This window comes from Mustela erminea, chromosome 6 (genome assembly GCF_009829155.1).
Source record: "Mustela erminea isolate mMusErm1 chromosome 6, mMusErm1.Pri, whole genome shotgun sequence".
Taxonomy (NCBI): Eukaryota; Metazoa; Chordata; class Mammalia; order Carnivora; family Mustelidae; genus Mustela; species Mustela erminea.
The window spans coordinates 303,974-322,448 of NC_045619.1; the positions used below are offsets into that span (position 1 = coordinate 303,974).

General features: G+C 62.5%; 1 protein-coding gene across 15 annotated transcripts in view; it reads right to left on the reverse strand.

Moving 5' to 3' along the window:
* Positions 1-1,012: 1,012 nt before the first annotated feature.
* Positions 1,013-18,475, reverse strand: part of PPP6R2 (protein phosphatase 6 regulatory subunit 2) — an 84,050-nt gene continuing 66,587 nt past the window's right edge. For 8 of the 15 annotated variants that reach the window (XM_032345787.1, XM_032345788.1, XM_032345789.1 and 5 more), the window contains 18 exons: positions 17,611-17,723; positions 17,113-17,226; positions 15,710-15,836; positions 14,574-14,726; positions 10,335-10,538; positions 9,082-9,146; positions 8,572-8,687; positions 7,004-7,089; positions 6,609-6,689; positions 6,141-6,238; positions 5,607-5,664; positions 5,336-5,460; positions 5,045-5,208; positions 4,519-4,684; positions 4,345-4,433; positions 3,751-3,910; positions 1,921-2,157; positions 1,013-1,838 (listed from right to left, as the gene is read on the reverse strand). In XM_032345787.1, coding sequence (XP_032201678.1) covers positions 1,787-1,838; positions 1,921-2,157; positions 3,751-3,910; positions 4,345-4,433; positions 4,519-4,684; positions 5,045-5,208; positions 5,336-5,460; positions 5,607-5,664; positions 6,141-6,238; positions 6,609-6,689; positions 7,004-7,089; positions 8,572-8,687; positions 9,082-9,146; positions 10,335-10,538; positions 14,574-14,726; positions 15,710-15,836; positions 17,113-17,226; positions 17,611-17,723 — 2,208 coding nt within the window. In that variant the 3' untranslated portion in view covers positions 1,013-1,786. Of the gene's footprint in view, positions 1,839-1,920; positions 3,013-3,733; positions 3,911-4,344; positions 4,434-4,518; positions 4,685-5,044; positions 5,209-5,335; positions 5,461-5,606; positions 5,665-6,140; positions 6,239-6,608; positions 6,690-7,003; positions 7,090-8,571; positions 8,688-9,081; positions 9,147-10,334; positions 10,539-14,573; positions 14,727-15,709; positions 15,837-17,112; positions 17,227-17,610; positions 17,724-18,475 lie in introns of those variants that run through there. The other 7 variants (XM_032345782.1, XR_004286528.1, XM_032345784.1 and 4 more) reach the window with 7 other exon arrangements.

The following is an 18,475-nucleotide window of genomic DNA, read 5'->3' on the forward strand; positions in this document are numbered from 1 at the left end:
GGGGCCCAAGCTCTGGTGCCAGGGGCATGGGGAGGCAGCTTCAGCGGGCCCTTGCTGGCACCCAGCCACCCTGAAGGGTGGTCTTGAGGCTGGCACTCACTCCTTCCTGCCACAGCCCCCAAGCACCACCTGGACACGTGGTGGCCATCTGCAGGGGTGCTGTGAAGCGCGCAGACAGGGCCAGACTGTCCGGAGGATGGTTCCGGACAGAGGGCATCTGGGGGTGCTGAGGAGGGCGGGCTCCCCAGGGAGCAGGGGTCACAGCTGGGGGTTCCCGAAGTTTGCTCCAAATGCCTCCCCCCGCCCCCCCGGAATCCCGCATCAAGCCGACCGTCCTCCACACCCTGGCCTCTGCCTGCGCCATGACAGGTGCCACTACGCTTACTACTCTCCCACGCGAATGTCCCACCTGCGTGAGGAGCCGGCCAGGTGGGGTGTGGGCGGTGCCTAGCCGGTGGTGGCACCTGTCAGGGCAGAGGGGAGCAGTAGGTGTGGACACAGGAAAGACCCACAGGTGACATCAGGTGAGTGATGAGAGCCCCCAAGTTCTCTCTGGGCCACACGGACCACTACTGGGCCGAGGTTCTCAAGGCCCAGGAAACGCACACCTGGAGTCCCCTACCTGCCCGAATGCGTGCAGGGGCCGGGAGGGTGTCCATGAGGCTGTCCCTGGGGGAGGAGGTCAGAAGTCACCAAAGCAGGGGCCGCAGAGTGAGTCAGTGCAGGCCGGCACTGCTAGGGAGGGACAGGAGGGACAGGGACTGTTGAGTGCCCAGGGAGGCCCTGCTGGCCGCCCTCCCCCGACCCCCGCCCAGCCAGTGAGCAGGGGGCAGCCCTGGGGACAGCACTGGCTCGCAGGCCCCGGGCGGAGCTCATTGAAGGACAAAAGCTCAATGCCTGCCCCCGTCTGGAGACTCCCTGCTGCAGCCGCGGGCATGAGTGCAGCAAAGACCCCCGCCCCCCACTGCCCGCCAGGCTGGGTCCGGGACCCGCAGCTTCACGATACACAGGCTTGTCAGTAAGAATAACACAACTTTTATTGGGAGTTGGGGTCTTGGGTGCCCTGTCAGATTCTCAGAACATTAAAAATGGACTCAACGCAAAATAACCCTACAGACCCCTCCAGGATGATGGGGCCTGGCCCTGCCCTCCCCGACAGGTGCCCTGGCACCGCCAAAGCCAGTCTCTGCACCCCTGTGCCCCATCCTGCACACACAAGGCCAGCCCCTAACCAGGTGCCCCAACTGCCCACCAGGCCATGAGGGTCTCATTTTAAGGCAGTCAAATGTTGCAGCCTGGCTCAGGGCCAGCTCCCAGGGGCGCCGGGCAGCTAAGACCCTGTCTGGCCAGTCCGGCTCCAGACCCGCATTTGTCCCCAGAGCCAGGGAGACCCTTTGCTGTGGCTGGACACAAAAGTGCAAACACGTGGCTCTTTCCTGCGTTTGTTGGAAGAGAAAAAAAAAAAAGTAAAAACTGAGGCTCGGAGCCTGTGGCGTCCACAGCCATGGCGGCCCTTAGTCCACACGGTGTCTCGGGGTCGCAGCCCCCGGCCCCCACCGGCAGAGCGCACGCCCGAGGCCTTATTGCTGTGCGCCGAGCTGGACTCGAGGCCCCCTCGGGGTCAGGCAGGAGAGGCGCAGGCTGGGCTGTCCAACTGGGTCCAACTGCCAGCTTTACCAATGCAGCATTTATTTAAAAATAAAATTAAATTAAATTAAAAAAGACAAATTGCATCACCAGGTAGTTTTCTCGACGAAGGGCGCACCGTGGCCGGGCAGCAGCAGCGTCACACGGGGCCGTTCAAGGCGGCTCCGGCAGGCGGTGGGGAGTCCGTCTTCCTGTAGGAGGAAGGGTAGGGGGTTGGAACCCTCGTGGCCCGAGAGCCCCAGCCACCCCCACCCCCCAGCCTGACCGGCTCACTTGTCTTTTGTCACTGTCCCCAGCATGGCTGCTGTGCACGTGGCTGGGGCCGCAGTGGTGACGGCCACAGCAGGTCCTGGGGGGCCTGCCATGGTGGCTGGGGTGGGGCCGGCCTTGCTCGGCGCTGGGGTGGCCGCCACAGCAGCCTCGGCAGGGACGGCCACAGCCAGGGTGAAGGTCGCTTCTGCAGGTGCGGGGGAGGTGGGGTCCGACAGCGGGCTGCCGGCGCACTCGGCCCTGTGTGGCAGACAGGCTCCAGTGTCCTGGGCCACCCCCGAGGTAGCCCAGGGACCCACTTGGCCAAGGCAGCTCTGCTACCCCAAGTGCTAGAATCACCAAAGACCCCCTGCCTGCCCACTTGAGGCCTCAGACCTTCCAGGAGGCGTGTCCCAAGCTGGCCCCGGACATCTGGTCTCTCTCCAGATGGCCCCCGCCCCCACCCTGTTAGGGGAGGGCCTGCAGGCCCTGTGCCCAGAAACGCTCCCTCCCACGCCTGGAGAGGGAGAGAACAGGTGACCTCAGGACACCAGCCCTGGCACTGGGCGCTGGTCTTCATGGCCCTCCTGTCCACAGCCCGGGAGGACAGAGTCCACAGCTCGCCCTTTCAGCCCACACCTGCCCAGTGCTTGCTTCGGGTCCACATGAGACCCCTGGGAGCCAGCGACGAGCAACCACGGGCAGCGGAAGAAACGGACCCTACACTGAAGCCTGGTGACCGTGTGTCGGCCCAGATGGGCACAGACCAGGGGTTCACCACGGGTGGCCGGAAACACTCATGCGGCCAGCCCTGGAAATACACGGCTGGCTTTAAGGACGACGACACCTGCTTTCCAGAGCGGAGCTGGTTTTCAGGCAGGGGACAGAGGAAGAGGTTTTAAGACTTGCAGTGATTCTGAGCTTTGAGAAAAAGTTAAAGCCTTTCAAGAACCCAGCGTGTACCTGTAACCCGAAAGCCACCACTCATGGCCCCCATGCCTGATCCACGCTCATCAACGAGGCCCCGCTGGCTCTGGGCTAGGTCCCCCAAGGGCGGGGGCCAATGACACGTCGTGTTGTCTGGGGTCCCAGGAACGAGTGTGCTGTGGGCCAGAGCTGAACCCCCACCAATGGGATGGACCAAGCCGCAAAACCATTTGGGACCACCAGGGCTTGGGGCAGGGGGCTATGGGGGAAGGAAATCCCAGAGGCCACCATGGACTGGTCCTTGTCCCCTCCTGCTGGATTCTGCTGCCCCCCCGCCGCCCCTGTACTCTTTGGCTCCACCAGCACCTCTCAAGTGCCCACCAGCCCCCCGTTCCCTCTTTCAACTCACAGCTCCTTACGCGGCCCCCCACACCCCCAGGCCCAGCCAGGGATCTGTCCAATGAGAGACCCCAAAGGCCTAGACCCTCGTCCTGCGTGTGAGGCAGGGACACCTGCAGCCAGGGTTCGTGACCCAGAGAGGTCTTAGGACACCCCCACCCCGCTGTCTGAGCGTGAGGGACAGCAGACACGGAACTACATAAAGGCCGTCGTGCTCTCTCCCTGCCATCGGGGCAACCCCAGATCCTGGGGCGGCAGCTCAGCCGGCCAGAGACCCAAAAACCGGGCCACTGTCCTCAGTAAGACCCAGGGTGAGGCAGCCCCATCTCCTAGCCCCCAGGCCGGGACACTCAGGCCCTATGCTCTCATCTCTATGAAAATGCCTGAGCCCTGGCTCCCACTTGGCCGCCTTGGGTCATGGGGCCATCAGGGCAGCAGGGTCAGCCCACCCTCAGGTGAGCAGAGTGCTGGGGACAGCCAGAAATCCGTGTGCCCTAGGGACCCTGTGCCCGCCGCCATCCTGCACACCTGGGGACTGACGCGGACGGCGGGGGGGCCTCCCGGCTGGGACCCAGACTGACAGCTTCCAAGGCACCAGCCGTCTTCTGCTGGTCCTCACTGTTGTCAGAGACCACCAAGGGGGCCTTCCTGGTGACACAGGCGCTCCAGGCACACGGGGAAGCCGGGCCTACGAGACAAAGTTGCTGATGTCCAGGGAGAACAGAGGAACCTCAGAGTCTACAGCCACGTCTGCACGTGTGTATTTGTAGGAACGGGACGAAGAGACAGTCCTCCCCGAGGCAAGACGGGCCGCCACCCAGCCCTGTGGGGCTTCCAAGCCTGTCTGATGAGGGGTTCAGGGTCAAGGACACTAAACAGGCCCTAGGATGGCCAGTGAGGGGGCACACTGCACCAGGGTGACCTGCCCAGACAAAGCAAGGCCTCAGAGACTGGCCTGGGCTGGGAAAGCCCTCACTGCCTGCCAGAGCTCCCAGCAGCATGGACAGGGCAGCCGGCCATACCCACAGCCCAAGGACTGCCGGTTTTCCCCTGGGAGTGATGGACCGTGGGGCCTTGGCCACGTCCCCCCCACTCCCTGTGCTCAGAACCCCTCCTACTCACGGGCTCTCTCTGGGCCCTGGTTCGGCCCCTCCTGGGTATCGCCGTGGCCCGTGTCCACCGGGGAGCTACACCTGGGCCCTGATTCAGAGCTGCAGAAGGCAAGGTTGAGCCCCCTCTGGGGAGATGCCACCCCCAAGGGCAGATGGGGTGACCTCCTGGCCCACCCCACCTTACCAGCAGAAAGGCTGGAAATCGGTGAACTTGGCCCAGCCTTTCTCCTCCGAAGTCGAGGGACTGTGGGCGCTGGCCGCCCACACGCTGGAACCGACATCCACCGCCACTCCTGGGGCCGGCACTGGCGAGTTCACCGGTTCATCAAACACTGCCCACGAGGTACCTTCTGGGAGGGACACAGCAGTCCAGGCACCCTTGACCCACAGGTCGGCCCCACCTGCCTTCTGGGCCCTAAGACCAGGCGCTGCGGGGTTCCCACGGGAAGTGGACCAGTGGACAGACACAGTCTGCTGGCTGTGACGGCGTGGCTGGGTAACCTCGACTGGTGGCAGGGGGCAGCCGGGGGACAGGCCGGAGCATCGGCCACCAATCCTGCGTCATCGTGGCTGGCGGCACAGGAAAGCCACCACTTTGGGGAACATGGCTTGAAAGCTCGTGTATCCCACCATGCACAGGCCAGGTGGGGCCCGTGTCCCGTCCAAGTCCCCTCCCTGCCCAGCCTGAACCCCGTGTCCCCAGCATCTACCTTCTGAGCCACCCTCCAAGCGAGGACCTTCCTTCTGGGTAGAAGCCAGAGAAGCACCTGCCCGAGCGGCATCCTTGTCTTCTTCCAAACCCTCCTTCCTGTCCTGGCCCCCACGCTGCAGGCCATTCTTGGAGCAGCTCTCTGAGGTGTGAGGACCCCCAAACCTGGGGAAAGACACAAGGTCAGAGCAGCCACCAGAGGGCAGCACATGGGGCCCCTGGAAGCGTCCCTTCCGTGCACCCGGCATATCTCGGTCTCAGGGGCCCTGGGGAGGACCCGCGGGCCTCACACCTGGCCCTGGCCGTCACCCGGGCAGCGCGGTGCGTCCCCTCGTCCTCCCAGATGTCGTCTTCCTCCTCGTCGTCGAAGGGCTGGATGCGGTCACCGCAGCAGGCCTCAAACAGAGCCGCGCTGGGCTGCGAGCAAGAGCACCCGCAGAGGCTCAGCCGGGCGAGCGGCTGGCAGGACGGGCCCGGGCGCCACGGAGCAGCCCTGCCCCCCGCTACTGCCCAGCCGGCACGGCGTCCCCCGCACCCCCGCAGGCGAGGAGCAGGGCACTCACACTGTCCTCGTCCGCGTCGATGCTGAAGTTGATCTCCGCGATCCTATCGAAAGGAGCACTGCGGCGACAAGGGCGGGCCTCAGCACCGGGCTGCCCGGGCCCCGGGGACTCCCGCTCGCACCCTTGGGGGACGCCAGCCGCAGCTGCCCCTCCCAGGGCAGCACAGCCGAGTCCACGGGTGTAGGCGGCTCTGCAGGCAGCGACCGGCCACGTGGGTGTAGGCAGATGGGGGGCCTCGGACGAAGGGGGCAGCGCTCCATCCGCCCCCCCCCCCCCACGTGCCGGGCCCACTCCGTCCCCGGTCTGCACAGTGACAACCTGCCACCCCTGAGGGTGTCTGAGCCCGGACCCTCCCACAGAGACGGGGCTTTCAGCTTTTCGAGAAAGGGGCAGGTCAGCCTCCAGGGCCAGGCAGGACAGGGGACAAGGTCGGAGGAGATGCCGAAGGCTCAGTGGGGGCCGCGGGGTACGTGGGAGGCTTCTCGGTGCGAGGACCCCGGGGCGGACAGCGCCGCGCACGTCCCGGGAGCTCACTTGACACTGTCGTCCTGGTCAGCAAATTCCTCGTCGTTGAAGCCAAACTGATCCACGAAGGTGGCCGTCATCTGCTGGACCTGGTACTCGGAGAAAGCCTGGCGGGGAGGGTGACGCAGGGCAGGCCTCAGCCCAAGGCTGCGCCCAGAAAACCCACTGGTGCTTCGCGGTTTCTCCCAACCTAACCTCTCGGGATAACACGCACGCGGGGTCGTGTCCAAAGAGCCTCGTTTCCTTTAGGTTTCAACACTGTCCACCAGGCCCCCCAGGGTTTACTGATGGAAGGTGGCTGAGGGGTCCCCCCCGTTACAGGGGCTGCACGTCTGGCCCCACCCCTGCTCGAGCCGGGTGCGTGGGGACGAGCGCGCTCCCCTGGGCGTGTCCCGCAGCGGCTCGGCGGGGCTGGAGGCCCAGGTGCTGCCGAGAGCGGGTCAGGGCTGCCCGAGGTGGCAGAGCGGCCACACGCACCTGCTGCAGGGACAGCTCATTAGGGAAAACGCCCTCCATGTCCTCATCCTCACTCGAGGGGTGAAGGTGGTGGGTGCTTACCTGAAACAGCCAGAGTGGGTGGACGTGAGCCCCACACCCCCGGGGCTCCTGCCCCCTTGCCCCGCCCCTCAGCACAGGGCACACTGGGCCTTGACATCAGGAGCCCCCGAGAGCACACTAGGGCTCCTGATGGGACAGGGAAGGGGCTCTGCTGAGGCTTTAGGGGGCCACCGGGGCCTGAAGCAGGACAGCACTGTGTTTGGGACATGGGGCCACATGGGCGCACACCCACCCACTCCCGCACGCATCCCCGCATGACGAGCAGACGGGAAGGCATGGCCACAGCACCACGGGACACCCCCCGAGCCCCTCACCAGGTCCACGGCGTTCCTGCGGTTGGTCTCCGCGAGGGTCTCCTCCACAAAGTTTTCCCAGCGCCCTCGGCAGTCAGCAGGGAGCCCTGGAAGGGGGCAGCGCTGTGAACCAGGGGCCGGCGCCACTGCGCCCGGAGCGGGCCTCGAGGGCTGCCCGCTGGAGGGTAGGGAGGCCAAGGCAGCCGAGTGTCCCGCGGGGACTCGAGGGTGCTCACGGGGACAGAGCCGGGCCCCCGCAGAGCAGGACTGCCGAGGAGACGCAGCCCAGCTTCCTTCTCGGCCCACCGCCTCACTCCCCCTCGGCCCAACCCACGTGCCTGTGTCCCCGCTTCCTGGACAGGTCAAACAGAGAGCCACGGTCTGCAGCGGGTGACAGAAGACCACGGCAGAGCTCCTGCTCAGGTCTCGCACCCCAAACTGTACGCTTTGTGGGGAGTCTCCCCGGGCCACATACCCCTTGTCACGGGTGTCAGTGGACCCGGGAGCCAAACACACCCCGCCGCTGCGTCCATCCTGGAGGGCCACCCAGAGCTTCCTCAGCTCACCTCTGGCCCTGGGCCACAGGGACCACAGCTGAGACCCTCCGAGGGGGTGGCCAGGCAGCCAGTGCGGCACGGCCACAGGTCCACACGGTGCGGCCCGCGGTGGGGCATGAGCCCCGGCCCCCTGGGCCTGCCCCCGGCTCACACACCCGAGTCCCTGCCTCAGCACACCCAGGCAGGTGTGCGAAGTCCCAGCTTCGCACACGCCCTGTGGGGCCTCCGGACAGAGCTCACTGCTCTCTGCAACCACCAGTCCCTCAGCACAAGCCTCCAGCACGGGGCTGAGGAAGACAGTCCTAGTCCCGAAGCTGGTCACCAGCCCCCGCACCTTGCACGTCCTGGCTTCTGTCCGCCCTCAGCCTCCTGGACTCATGCGTCCACTCCACCCATCCGTCCCCATGAGCTCCAGTGGCCCGGGCATCATCCCCCTTGGCAGGGATGCACAAGCCCCTCTGAGCAGCCCACTTCCTGTCTGAACCAAGAGCCCCAGGGCCTTCCCTGCTCAGCTGGGGAAGCCCGGTGCCCGGGAACTGAAGATCACGGCGGGACAGCAGAGGGCCAGAGAGGGGCGTGAGGGTTAGGGCCCCAGGTCAGGGGCGTGGCAGGTGTCTCAAGCCCCACAGTCTCTCTTTGAGCACAGAGGCCAGCTCCCCCAGCTTCCCTAGGTCCCCAGACTTGTGCTGGAAAGGTCTGCAAAGCTGCCTGAGTCAGAGAAGGAGGGTGGTGTTCAGGCAGCCCACGGGTGGTCCCTTCTGAACGCAGGCGCCTGCCAGGGCCTGGGGCACAAGACGACCCCCCAAAGATGTCTGTTCAACAGCACGGACACCTGGGTCCCAGGCCCCCCTGAGAGAAGGCGGGGAAACAATCTGACTGTCCCAGGTCCGGCTGCACTTGCTGAGGGGCCAGAGCGCAGGAAATGGGGTTGCAGGAGGCGGGTGAGGGTCGGGGGTCAGAGGCAGCTTCAGGCAGTAACACCCAGAACAGGGCTTCGGCTGCCAGGAGGCAGGGAGGACGGGAAGGACTCACCTCGGAGGACGTCGCTGATGTGCGCCCGCACGGGACCCTTCTCCAGGTTCTGCGCCACCGCGTTGGCGATCCGCGTGAGGTGGCCCATGTTGCCGCGCCGCGTGCCGCCCGCTGCCCTGAAAGCGGAGCAGCGGCGTCAGGGGACCCCTGGGCTTTCCCCACGGGGTGTCCACCAGGGCCCTGACCTTGCCACGTCAGGGGACCCCTAGGCTTTCCCCACGGGGTGTCCACCAGGGCCCTGACTTGCCACGCACGGCCTTCCCTGCGCCCACTCCGCGCCCCCCGCCCCCGAGAGCCATTCCCTGCAGCCTGACCTGCCGGACACTCGCTTTTGCAGAGCGCCTGCCGCGTGCCCATCACCCCGGTCTCACCACCAACAGGCGCTGACTAGGCGGACGCTGCCCCCACCTCCACCATCCAACTGGCCACGCCATGGCTGCACCGGAGCCCCATGCTGGGCCCTCGGGGGCCCCCTGCCCCCAACCCCACCGCTCCCCCATGGCTTCTTACTGTGCGTGATCATTTGCTTCCCAGGCCTCCAGGATCCTCTGGACCAGGCAACACTTCTGGAACAGCTAGAGGCAGAGGGGACACCAGTCAGGGCCTACAGGGCTGCACCCACCCTTCCACCGGCCCCTAACCGGTGAAGCAGGCACATCAGCGCCAAGCTGTGTCCTGTGGGTGGGGACACCGTTACGGGCTCCCTGCAGTCCCCAGCAAACAGCAGGGCAGCCGCTGCCCCAGGCCCCACAGGGCTGCCCGGGGTCCGCTCCTTCTACCTGGCTTCCTCCCACCTTCTCTGTGTCCAGAGGCAAGGACTGCGCCCGAGTGCGGTTTCCTGTGCCTGCACGTTTGTTCTGGGACTCAACTCGCCCCCCACCCCTCACGGGGCCCCCCACACCCTCCCAACCCTGTGTGGACCTCACCACTGCAGCTGCCTATCCGCAGCTGTCTACCCCAGGGCTGCTATCCAGCTCAGGCCGGCTCTCTGCAGGACTCGCTCAAGCCACACACCCTCTACGGGGACTGTCACCAGAGACCTAGGCCTTCCCAAGCCTCTGCTCCTCCTGGGTGGGCCTCACAGCCTGAGGGTAGGAGCTGCCCCTGCAGAGCCCCAGGCCTTGGCAGGGAAGCGTCTCCGAGGCGGCTCCCTGGCCAGGGCCGGGCACTTGCTCCCTCTCCTCCTCAGCAAACACCCGCTGAGGCCAACCCCCCGCCAGACGCAGACTGTCCAGGGCAAGGGAGACCGGGCAGCGGGGGTGCACTCGCTCAAGGACCCAGAGCCGTGGGCAGTCCTGGAGGTAAGCGTCCGTCACGCACTCGCGGCGGAGCAAGGAAGAGCCAAGGAAAAGAAGAGAGATGTAGTTTCTGAAGGTCCATTATCCCGGAACGTTTTCTCGTGGACTCAACATTCTCTCTCTTTCCCTTGCATGTTCCTTGGACAGCAGCAGACGCGACAGGACACAGCACACTGGCCTGGAAGGAGCAGACCCGGGCCAGCCTCCCCTGTCTGCTGACTGCAGCCTACCACGGAGCCTTGCCCTCGGCTCCCCGAGCTCAGGGGCCCTGGCAAACGTGGACACGTTCTTTGTGACTGTCCGTCTCATGGGTGGAGGGCGGGCAGGGCCTCCACATCCCGGGAGGGTTACGGGGCAGCCGTGGGCGGCCCGTGTTAGTGCTGATATCCACACAACTCAGGATGGGGTTCAGCGAACAGACACACGGGGGCACAGAGCAACACACACGACACTGGCTGGACTTACATGGGTCACCATTGTGTTCTCGGGACAGCTGGCGGCAGGCTGGGGGGTCTCAGGGTCCCCATTCCCAGGCAGAAGCTCCACCCCACTGTCCGGTCCACCGGCTCCTGCCCTGTCCTCCCGGGCGGCGTGGGACAGGATAGCGGCTATGCACAGTTCCACTTGGAAGTGCAAGAAGTTATTCCAGGTGTATTTAAAAAACAGGTCCTGGGGTAAAGAGAGAACAGAGGAAAGTGCGCGGACGGATTTTCTCCTAGCGGCAGGCCCACAGAGGCGAGGGGCCGCTGCGCCCGGCCATCTCGGCGGCCAGGGGATGCTGAGGGCTCTTCCCCGGTGTGTCCTCTCCGCGCCGCTGCCCTCCACCTGCAGCTGCTGCTCTCACTCTGTTCAACTCTGCTCTCCTCTGACCACGTCCTGCGGTGGGTTCATCCTTCTGTCCTTAAGTGAGAAGCTTAACTCATTCATTTTTAGCCTTTTTTCCTCTCCCAGGTACCCTTACACATTTTGCTCTACGGTATTTTTACTGTTCTTCCTTTAGGGTTCTGTCTTTGACCCACGAGTTACTGGAAGTACATTAAATTCTCGAACATCCGGGGACTTCCTTCAGGAGGGGACACGACACTGAGACGCGCACCCACGGACGCTCCCTGAGGGGACCCAGCGGGGCCCACGCCTCAGCTGCACAGGCTGAAGCCCAGAGGAGTCTGGGTGAGGGGGCTGTCTCCCTCCCCTAGAACAGGGCTGGGCGCGGCCGCCTGCCTCGGACCCTCCGGTCCCGCATGCCGGCAGCAAGCAGGGGAGACACAGAATGGCCATCCACATCCCTCTGGCCACCTCACACCCCGCAGCGGCTGTGGCAGCCCTCTGCTGTCCGTGAGGGATGGGGAAGGGTGTGCGGCGCGGGAGACAGGCCGGAGGACGGGGTGCGGACCTCACCCTCCTTCACACCAAGGATCTGGGGGGTGGCTGAAGGCAGGAAGCCGCCTGCCTGACACCGTTCTCAAATCTCAGCTTCACATTCTCTGCCTGTGTGGCCTGGAGTGACCCTGGAAGTGACTTCACGATGTTACTTCCTCTTCAACAGAGCCAGACCCACCCCCCAAGAAAGAAAAGCGTAGGCCAGACGGCGTCACTGGTGAATTCCACCAAACATCTGAAGAAGAACCAACCACCACAATCCTTCTCAAGCTCTTCCCAAAAGAGAAGGAACACTTTCTAATTCATTTTCGGAGGACAGTGCTACCTTGCTCTCAGAGCCAGAGGAAGACATCCCAAGAAGACCACACACCAATGACCCTTATGGACATCCGCGCAAACACCCTCAACAAAATTCGAGCAAACCAGACCGGCGGCACGTCAAGGGACGGCGCTCCAAGGCCACATGGGACTTACTCCTGGGACGCAGGGACGGGCTGACTCCGAAAAGCCGTGGAATGCACCTTGCTGGCACAACAGAGGGGAAAAAGCCACATGATCATTTCAGCTGCTACTGAAAGCACATGTGACAACACAGAACACGTCTTCTTGATAAAAACACTATTTAATCAACGAACAATCAACGGAAACCTCCTTGGCGTAACAGAGGCCGCGCGTGGCCGGCCCACAGCACACGCCACCCCAGGGGCGAAGGACTGAAAGCTTCTCCTCCGGGAAGAACACGGCCGGGTTGCGCGTGCGGTCGCGCACTGAAGCCCCAACAGAGCCATTAGGAACAGAAATGAAAGGAACAGAAACAAAAGGCTTGCCGACGGGAGAGGAAGAAGCAAAACTACCCTTTCACAGATGCACTCTTACACGCAGAAAATGTCACAGGTTCCCCATAAGCTGTCAGAGCCCACAGGGCTGGAGAACTCACACTTGCCAGCTTTAAAGCTTGCTACACAATGACAGTAATCAGAATAGAGTGGTCCAGGCATGAAGACAGCCAGACCCAGCAAAAGAACAGAATGAGTCTGGAAGAACACCGTCACGTCTCTGGCCAGCTGATTCTTTTCCTTTCCTTCCTTCCCTCTTCCCCAGACCCCTTTCCCCCCTCCTTCCCTCTCTTTCTTTCGTTTAAGGGCTCTCTAACCCCAGCCTGGTGCTCAAACTCACAAGCCTGACATCAAAGGCCACGTGCTGCTCCCAGTGCACCAGCCAGCCTCGTGTGCTCAACTGATTTTCAGCAGGAGTGTCCCCACCATCCACGTGGGAAAAGCCAGCCTCCCAGCAAACGGTGCTGGGAGGAATGGCGACCTGCCTGCGGAAGAAAGAACTGGGACCCTCACCTTACACCGCATATAAAAATTAACCTGAATACATCAAAGCCTAGTAAAGTAGGACCATAAAACTCTTCAGAGAAAACATACAGGGAAAACTTCACGACAGTAGATCTGGCAATGATTTCTTGCATGTAACACCCAAAACACAATCAATAAAGGAAGAAAATAGGTTAAGTTAGCCTTTATCAAAATTTACAACTTTCATGTCAGAGATACTATCAAGAGAATGAAAATAATCGACAGAATGGGAGAAAATATTTTCCCATCATGTATCTGATAAATTTTAATACACAGAATATATAAAGAGCTCCTACAACTCAACCATAAATAATGAACCCAATTAAAAAATAGACAAAGGACTTGAACAACCACTTCTCCAAAGATAATCGTTAGGGAAATGCAAAGCAGAACCCCCCAAATCCCACAAAATCCCACTTACAGCACTAGGACAGCTATTATTATTAAAAAACAAACAAACAAACAAAAAACCCAATAAACAGAAAACAGGTATGGGGGGGGGATGTGGAGGAACCGGCGCCCCTGGTCGCGGCGGATGGGCACGTAAGTTGTACAACCACCGCTGAAACCAGTGTGGAGGTTCCTCAAAACCTTAATCCCCAAAATTCGTTCTGACCAGCAATTCCACTTCAGGGATACACCCAAAGGAAGCGGGAGCCGGCTTCAGAGAGACACTGTCCACCGGTACTCAGAGCAGCGTTACTCACGACAGCGGAAACGTCCCCTGCCGGAGGAAGGGACAGACAAAATGCGGCCCGTGGGCGTCGTGGGATAGTCCTCGGCCTTGAAAAGGAAGGAGCAGCGGACACCTGCCAGGATCTGGGGGACCCCCGAGGACACGGTGCTGAGTGAGACCAGCCAGACACAGAAGGACAAGTTCTGGCCTCACTTCTAGGAGGCACCGCGGTGGTCAGACCCGGGGACAGAGTCAACGGTGGGGCTGGGGAGGGGGGTGTGGGGGGACACTGCTTACTGGTCAGAGTTTCTGTCTGAAAAGATGAGAAAGTTCCAGAAACAGCCATTGGTGATGTTTATATAACACCATAAATATACTTAATGCCACTGAATTGTACACTTAAAAATGATAAAAATGGTCAATTTTAGGTTATATATATTTTCTCACAATAAAATAAAAGCAAAAAGATGGGTGAGGGAGAGGAAAACGGAAAGGCCTTTCATAACCGCATCCCTGATCCGTGGCTCGGCTCACAGTCCAAACACGGGAAGAAACTGATGGTCTCCGTGCCTGCTTCCAAGGCCAGCCCCTCCCGGGGTAAGGATTCGAATGTTAGAAGATTTCCGCTCTCTGGGAGTAGCGGCCCTACTGCAAGGCAGGAGACCAGACTGGAGACTGTCTCTGCTCACGGCTGACACCCAGGGTGACGCCCCGTCCGGTCAGCACCCCCCGGCCACAGGAGCTGCCCACAGCCGGCCCTGCCTGTTGGCCCCTCTTCCTCAGGCACCAAGGTGGTCCTGGGGCTGAGAGACATCTGCAGAGGGCAGGACCACTTCCCACCGGCTTGGCCAAGAACTACTAGAGGACCTTTGACAGTGGGTGACCAGGAGCTGATCTTTTAGGACGTTTTATAAATTGAACAGCCACGTGAGTTCTCTCTTCAGCAGAAATCAGAAAGGAGGGGGACCGTTATTTCTCCATTCCCTCAGACTGCATTAGAAATCTGCCCTCTGCTTCCAGAGCAATTCTCCACGAGCCTACAGCAAGGCCTGTCCCGCTGTCACTCAGCGTGCTTCCCAGCAACCGGTGCCAGCAGCCCTGGGTCAGGCCCGGGAAACAGTCTCTCTGCACAGACCACACCCATTCTGGGTCAGCCCCGAAGCCTCTCCTCGCCCTCCCCCGTGACCGTCCGCCGAGGTCCCGCCGGCTGCCTCTGATGTGCCCCGCCCCCTCTGCCCGCCCGCACAGACCAGGTAGCGGCGCAGGGCCGGCGGCAGGCCCGCTCACCAGCAGCAGGCCCATGGTGTCGAGCCGGCAGAGCTCCCGGTTGATGCCAGGGGTGTTGGTGTGCAGCAGCGCAGCCATGAGGCGGGCCCCCTGCAGGCGGGCGTTGCCCAGGGGCTCCTCCAGCACGCCGATGGTGGTCAGGATCGCTTCTTTCTACAGACAAAGAAGCGCCACCCGGTTAGAGCCTTGCCACCAGCATGACCACTGCCGGCTTCTCTCGACTCTGGTGCTACCTGCTCAAAGGGACAGGGCCACCACCCCACAGTGTGGCCCAGCCCGGCGACGCGTGGGATATGTGCGTGGAGACTGGTCAAGGCAGCGCTGCCTACAAGAGGACATGAGGGTCAGCGGCGTTAGGGACCCACCACTCCCCCAGGGCCTCACAGAGCAGCGAGCAATGGTGGTCCATGGCCCCCAGAATCCCAGGGCTCTCTGGTCTCAACAAAGCAAGCAAAGAGATGTGCACCTCAGCTCACGAGACATGTCTAAGATGGAGCCGGCTCTCAGGACACAGAGCTCGCCCCACGAACACTCTCGGAGGCGGCGGCTAACAGCGGCCTCACCACACTGGACGCAGGTGTCTCCCGAGCCCACACGTGGCACCATGACGTATCCACCCTCTCCCTTAACCCAGGGTTCCAGAATCCCACCTTCAGGAAGCTCACTTTCTAGTGGGAGAGGCGGGCAGCGAGGTGGCAGCTAAGAGAAGCCATGCAGCAGAAGCCAGGCTGAGAAGCGCCTGGGAAAGGGGAAGGGGCCGTGACAGAGGGGCTCTGCGGTGAGCTGGAGGGCGGCTAAGTGACGGAGCCCTTCCCTGTGTGACCCAAGTGGTGCCCAGAGCTGCTGAGCTGAGCAAAGGGCTCCCCTGGCCTGGTGTCCCAGACTTGGAGGCCAGACCTACACTGGGCAAACTCGGACTCTGGGACAGCCCGATTTCAGAGCACAAGAGTCATGTGCGCGGGGGCTACGAACTGTTCAACCCCCAGGCCAGGCGTCAGAGCAGAGCTGGTCACTGGGCAGCTGAGCGAGCGGAGACGCGCTCCTGGCGTCTGCCTGCTGGTTCTCCCGCCGGGGTGCGGCCCCCCTCCGGTGGGCAACGGCGGCGCAGCAGCCTCATCCCACTCGGGGTCACCCACCTTGGGCGGGCTGAGCAGAAGCTGGTGGAAGTCCTTCAGTCGTGGCTCAATGCCGTGCAGGACGCTGCTGCTGACGGTGCACAGCCCCTCCGGTCCCTGAGAAAAGGAGTCCACCAAGCCCTCTGTCCTGTGGACGAGGACAGGAGATGGAGACACGGGGACGCGCCCCGCCCTCCGTCTCACCTCACTCCGCCCACCTCTCCACTCGCTGGCTCTGGAGGGGTTTGGTGACCGGCACAGAGACGAGACAACACCGCCGCTGGCCTCCAGAATATGCTCCCCGGTGCTGACCGAGGGCAGCCCCTCGCCCCTGCTGGGCTGGCGGCACCTCACGCTCACTGGACCACCTCCCAGTTATAAAAGTAATGTGTCACCGCGACAGGAAAACATTTTAAATACAAAAAAAAAAGAAGAAGAAAGAAAGAATAAAAAAGAGAATCAGCAAGCTCATCTCTGTTTTGTTTTGTTGTTGTTGTTTTAAGATTGTATTTATCCATTCAGAGAATGCAAGTGGGCAGAGGAGCGGGGGGCGGAGGAAGAATCCCACGCAGACTCCCTGCAGTGTGGGCCGCCCCCAGCCGACACGGCCCGACCCCAGGATCCTGAGATCACAACCTGACCCGACACCAACAGCGGGGGTGACACTGACAGCCTCCCAGGGGCCCCTCATCTCTGTGCTTATGTGTCATTTCCACGCTGTCCCTTCACTGCAGCCAGAGCGGGGAAAGGCCCTCAGAAGAGCCCCCGCTTCCTACAGAAAAGGACCAGGCTTCCTGGGCTCACGAACACAAAACAATCAATACTCTGGCGGCCTAACCGGAGTAGGCGATGACAGCGTCATTCCGGCTTTAGGTACTAAACTGAGAGATATGTACGGGGTCCCACAGAGACAGAGAAAAACCCCCAAAAATCTCACTACCAACATTAAGGCAATCTCCTGTCATTTTCTCGTTCTTCTGTTGTTGCTAAGTCCAGCCCCTCAGTGCCGAGGCTTCGACAAAGCTCCCCCAGAACGCGGAAGTAAGAGAACTAGTGGCCCCAGGAGCCAGGGCAGGACAGGACAGAGCACAGCAGACAGGCGCACAGACGCGCACACCTCACACCCCACACAGGGCCACGCACACCAGACCCACAGCCCACACGCTGGGACGGTCCGCAGGGCACGCTCACTGGCCACACCTCTCCCACAGACCCATGTAGGAACATTCTAGAAGCCGGGGACGCTCGGTGCCTTCGCACGGGGGCGGGAACGTGATGGATGCCAAGGGCCAAAGGAGCCGCACGTGCCCCTCCAGCAGCGGAGTCCAACCCTCCGATCGCTCACACGATCAACGTGCGTGAAAAACACGCCGCGCCCGGCACCCCCAGCGCTCACTCGGCACTCAGCCACGCAAGACACTCACCCAGCCCGCCGCGTTTCCAGCAAGGTGAGTAACACCTGAGTCCCGCTGACGAGGCAGCTCTCCGTGCGGTCTCCGTCAAACATGTTCTTGAGGAGGCGCTCCACGCAGTCCTGCCTGTCGGCACACACGCGGCTCAATGCTGCTGCGGCAGACGCGGCGCCGCCCGAAGCCCAGGGGACCACCTCTGCTCTCTGTGAAGCGGGAGCACCCTAAAACTCACAGGGGCTTTACTGGGCCCCCAGGCCAGGCACCCAGAGCTCTCACGACGCTCCGGCCCCTGCCGGCCTGGAGCCCGTGCACCTGCCCGGAGAGCCCTGCAGCCACGCCTGGGAGAGGCAGGCCTCTCAGCTAATGGGCGGGCATGTCAGAGCCCGCTCCTCGGAGTCTGAATCCGAGCAGCGGTACCTGCCGGGGCTCAGGGCAGGGCGCGCAGACTCCCTAGTGATGGACAGACCCCTGCCCGCCCTGCCGGGCAGCCGCAAGGCCGCCAGCACTCACGACTCCAGCACTGCGAGGAGTGGGTCGGGCTCCGGCGCCTCCTGCAGCTGACTGCCCTGCTCGCGGCCCAGCCGGATGATGTCACAGAGGGTCTGCGAGGCGTTGGACTGTCTCTGGAATGAAAAGGAGGTGCGGCGCTGCCCTCAGGGCTGAGGAGAAAGGCCAGCCGCCGCCCGGACCGCGGGAGCTGCCCCCTGCTCAGTGCTCGGAAGGACCGCGGGCTCTCTCAACCAGGCCGTTTCAGCACTGGCTGGCCTTTCTGACGTCAGGATGCTAGTCTGTCCAGACCTTCTCGATGAACTGAACGATCCCCAAGAGTCCAAACGGGGCTCTCTCAAGGGTCAAATACACCAGACGCTGCTCCACCCCATGGGCCCCTTTGAGACAGACAGTGACCGTGACAGTGACACTGTATTTTGAATTCCTACTTAAAATAGGAAGCGTTAAATCGTAGCTGCTAACGTTTCGAGTGAGTCCTGGACGCTAACGGAACCAGCAAGTGCTACAGAGGACACAGGAGACCTCGACTCTTCCGGAGCAAGACCACCCTTTAACCGGGGAAACTCCGGGCAGCGCACTTGCGGCGGCGTGGGGTGCTCAGTGGTGCGGCGCACCCCGGGCTGCTTGCCGGGAGCGTCAGAACACGCAGCCCTCACGGGCACGCCAGGGGCACTCCGGGCTGAAGGGAGTGGGCCGGTGACTACTCAAGGGAGAGATGAAAGCAGCCGGGAGGTCCCTGCGGCCTCGCCCCAGCCTCTGGGCCGCGGAACAGGCCCGTCAGCCCAGTGTCCCCGTGCCTCAGCCTGGAGCACAGGCCCTCCTGCCCAGCTGTCTGACGGCCGCAGGGACAGACGGGCGCGGACTA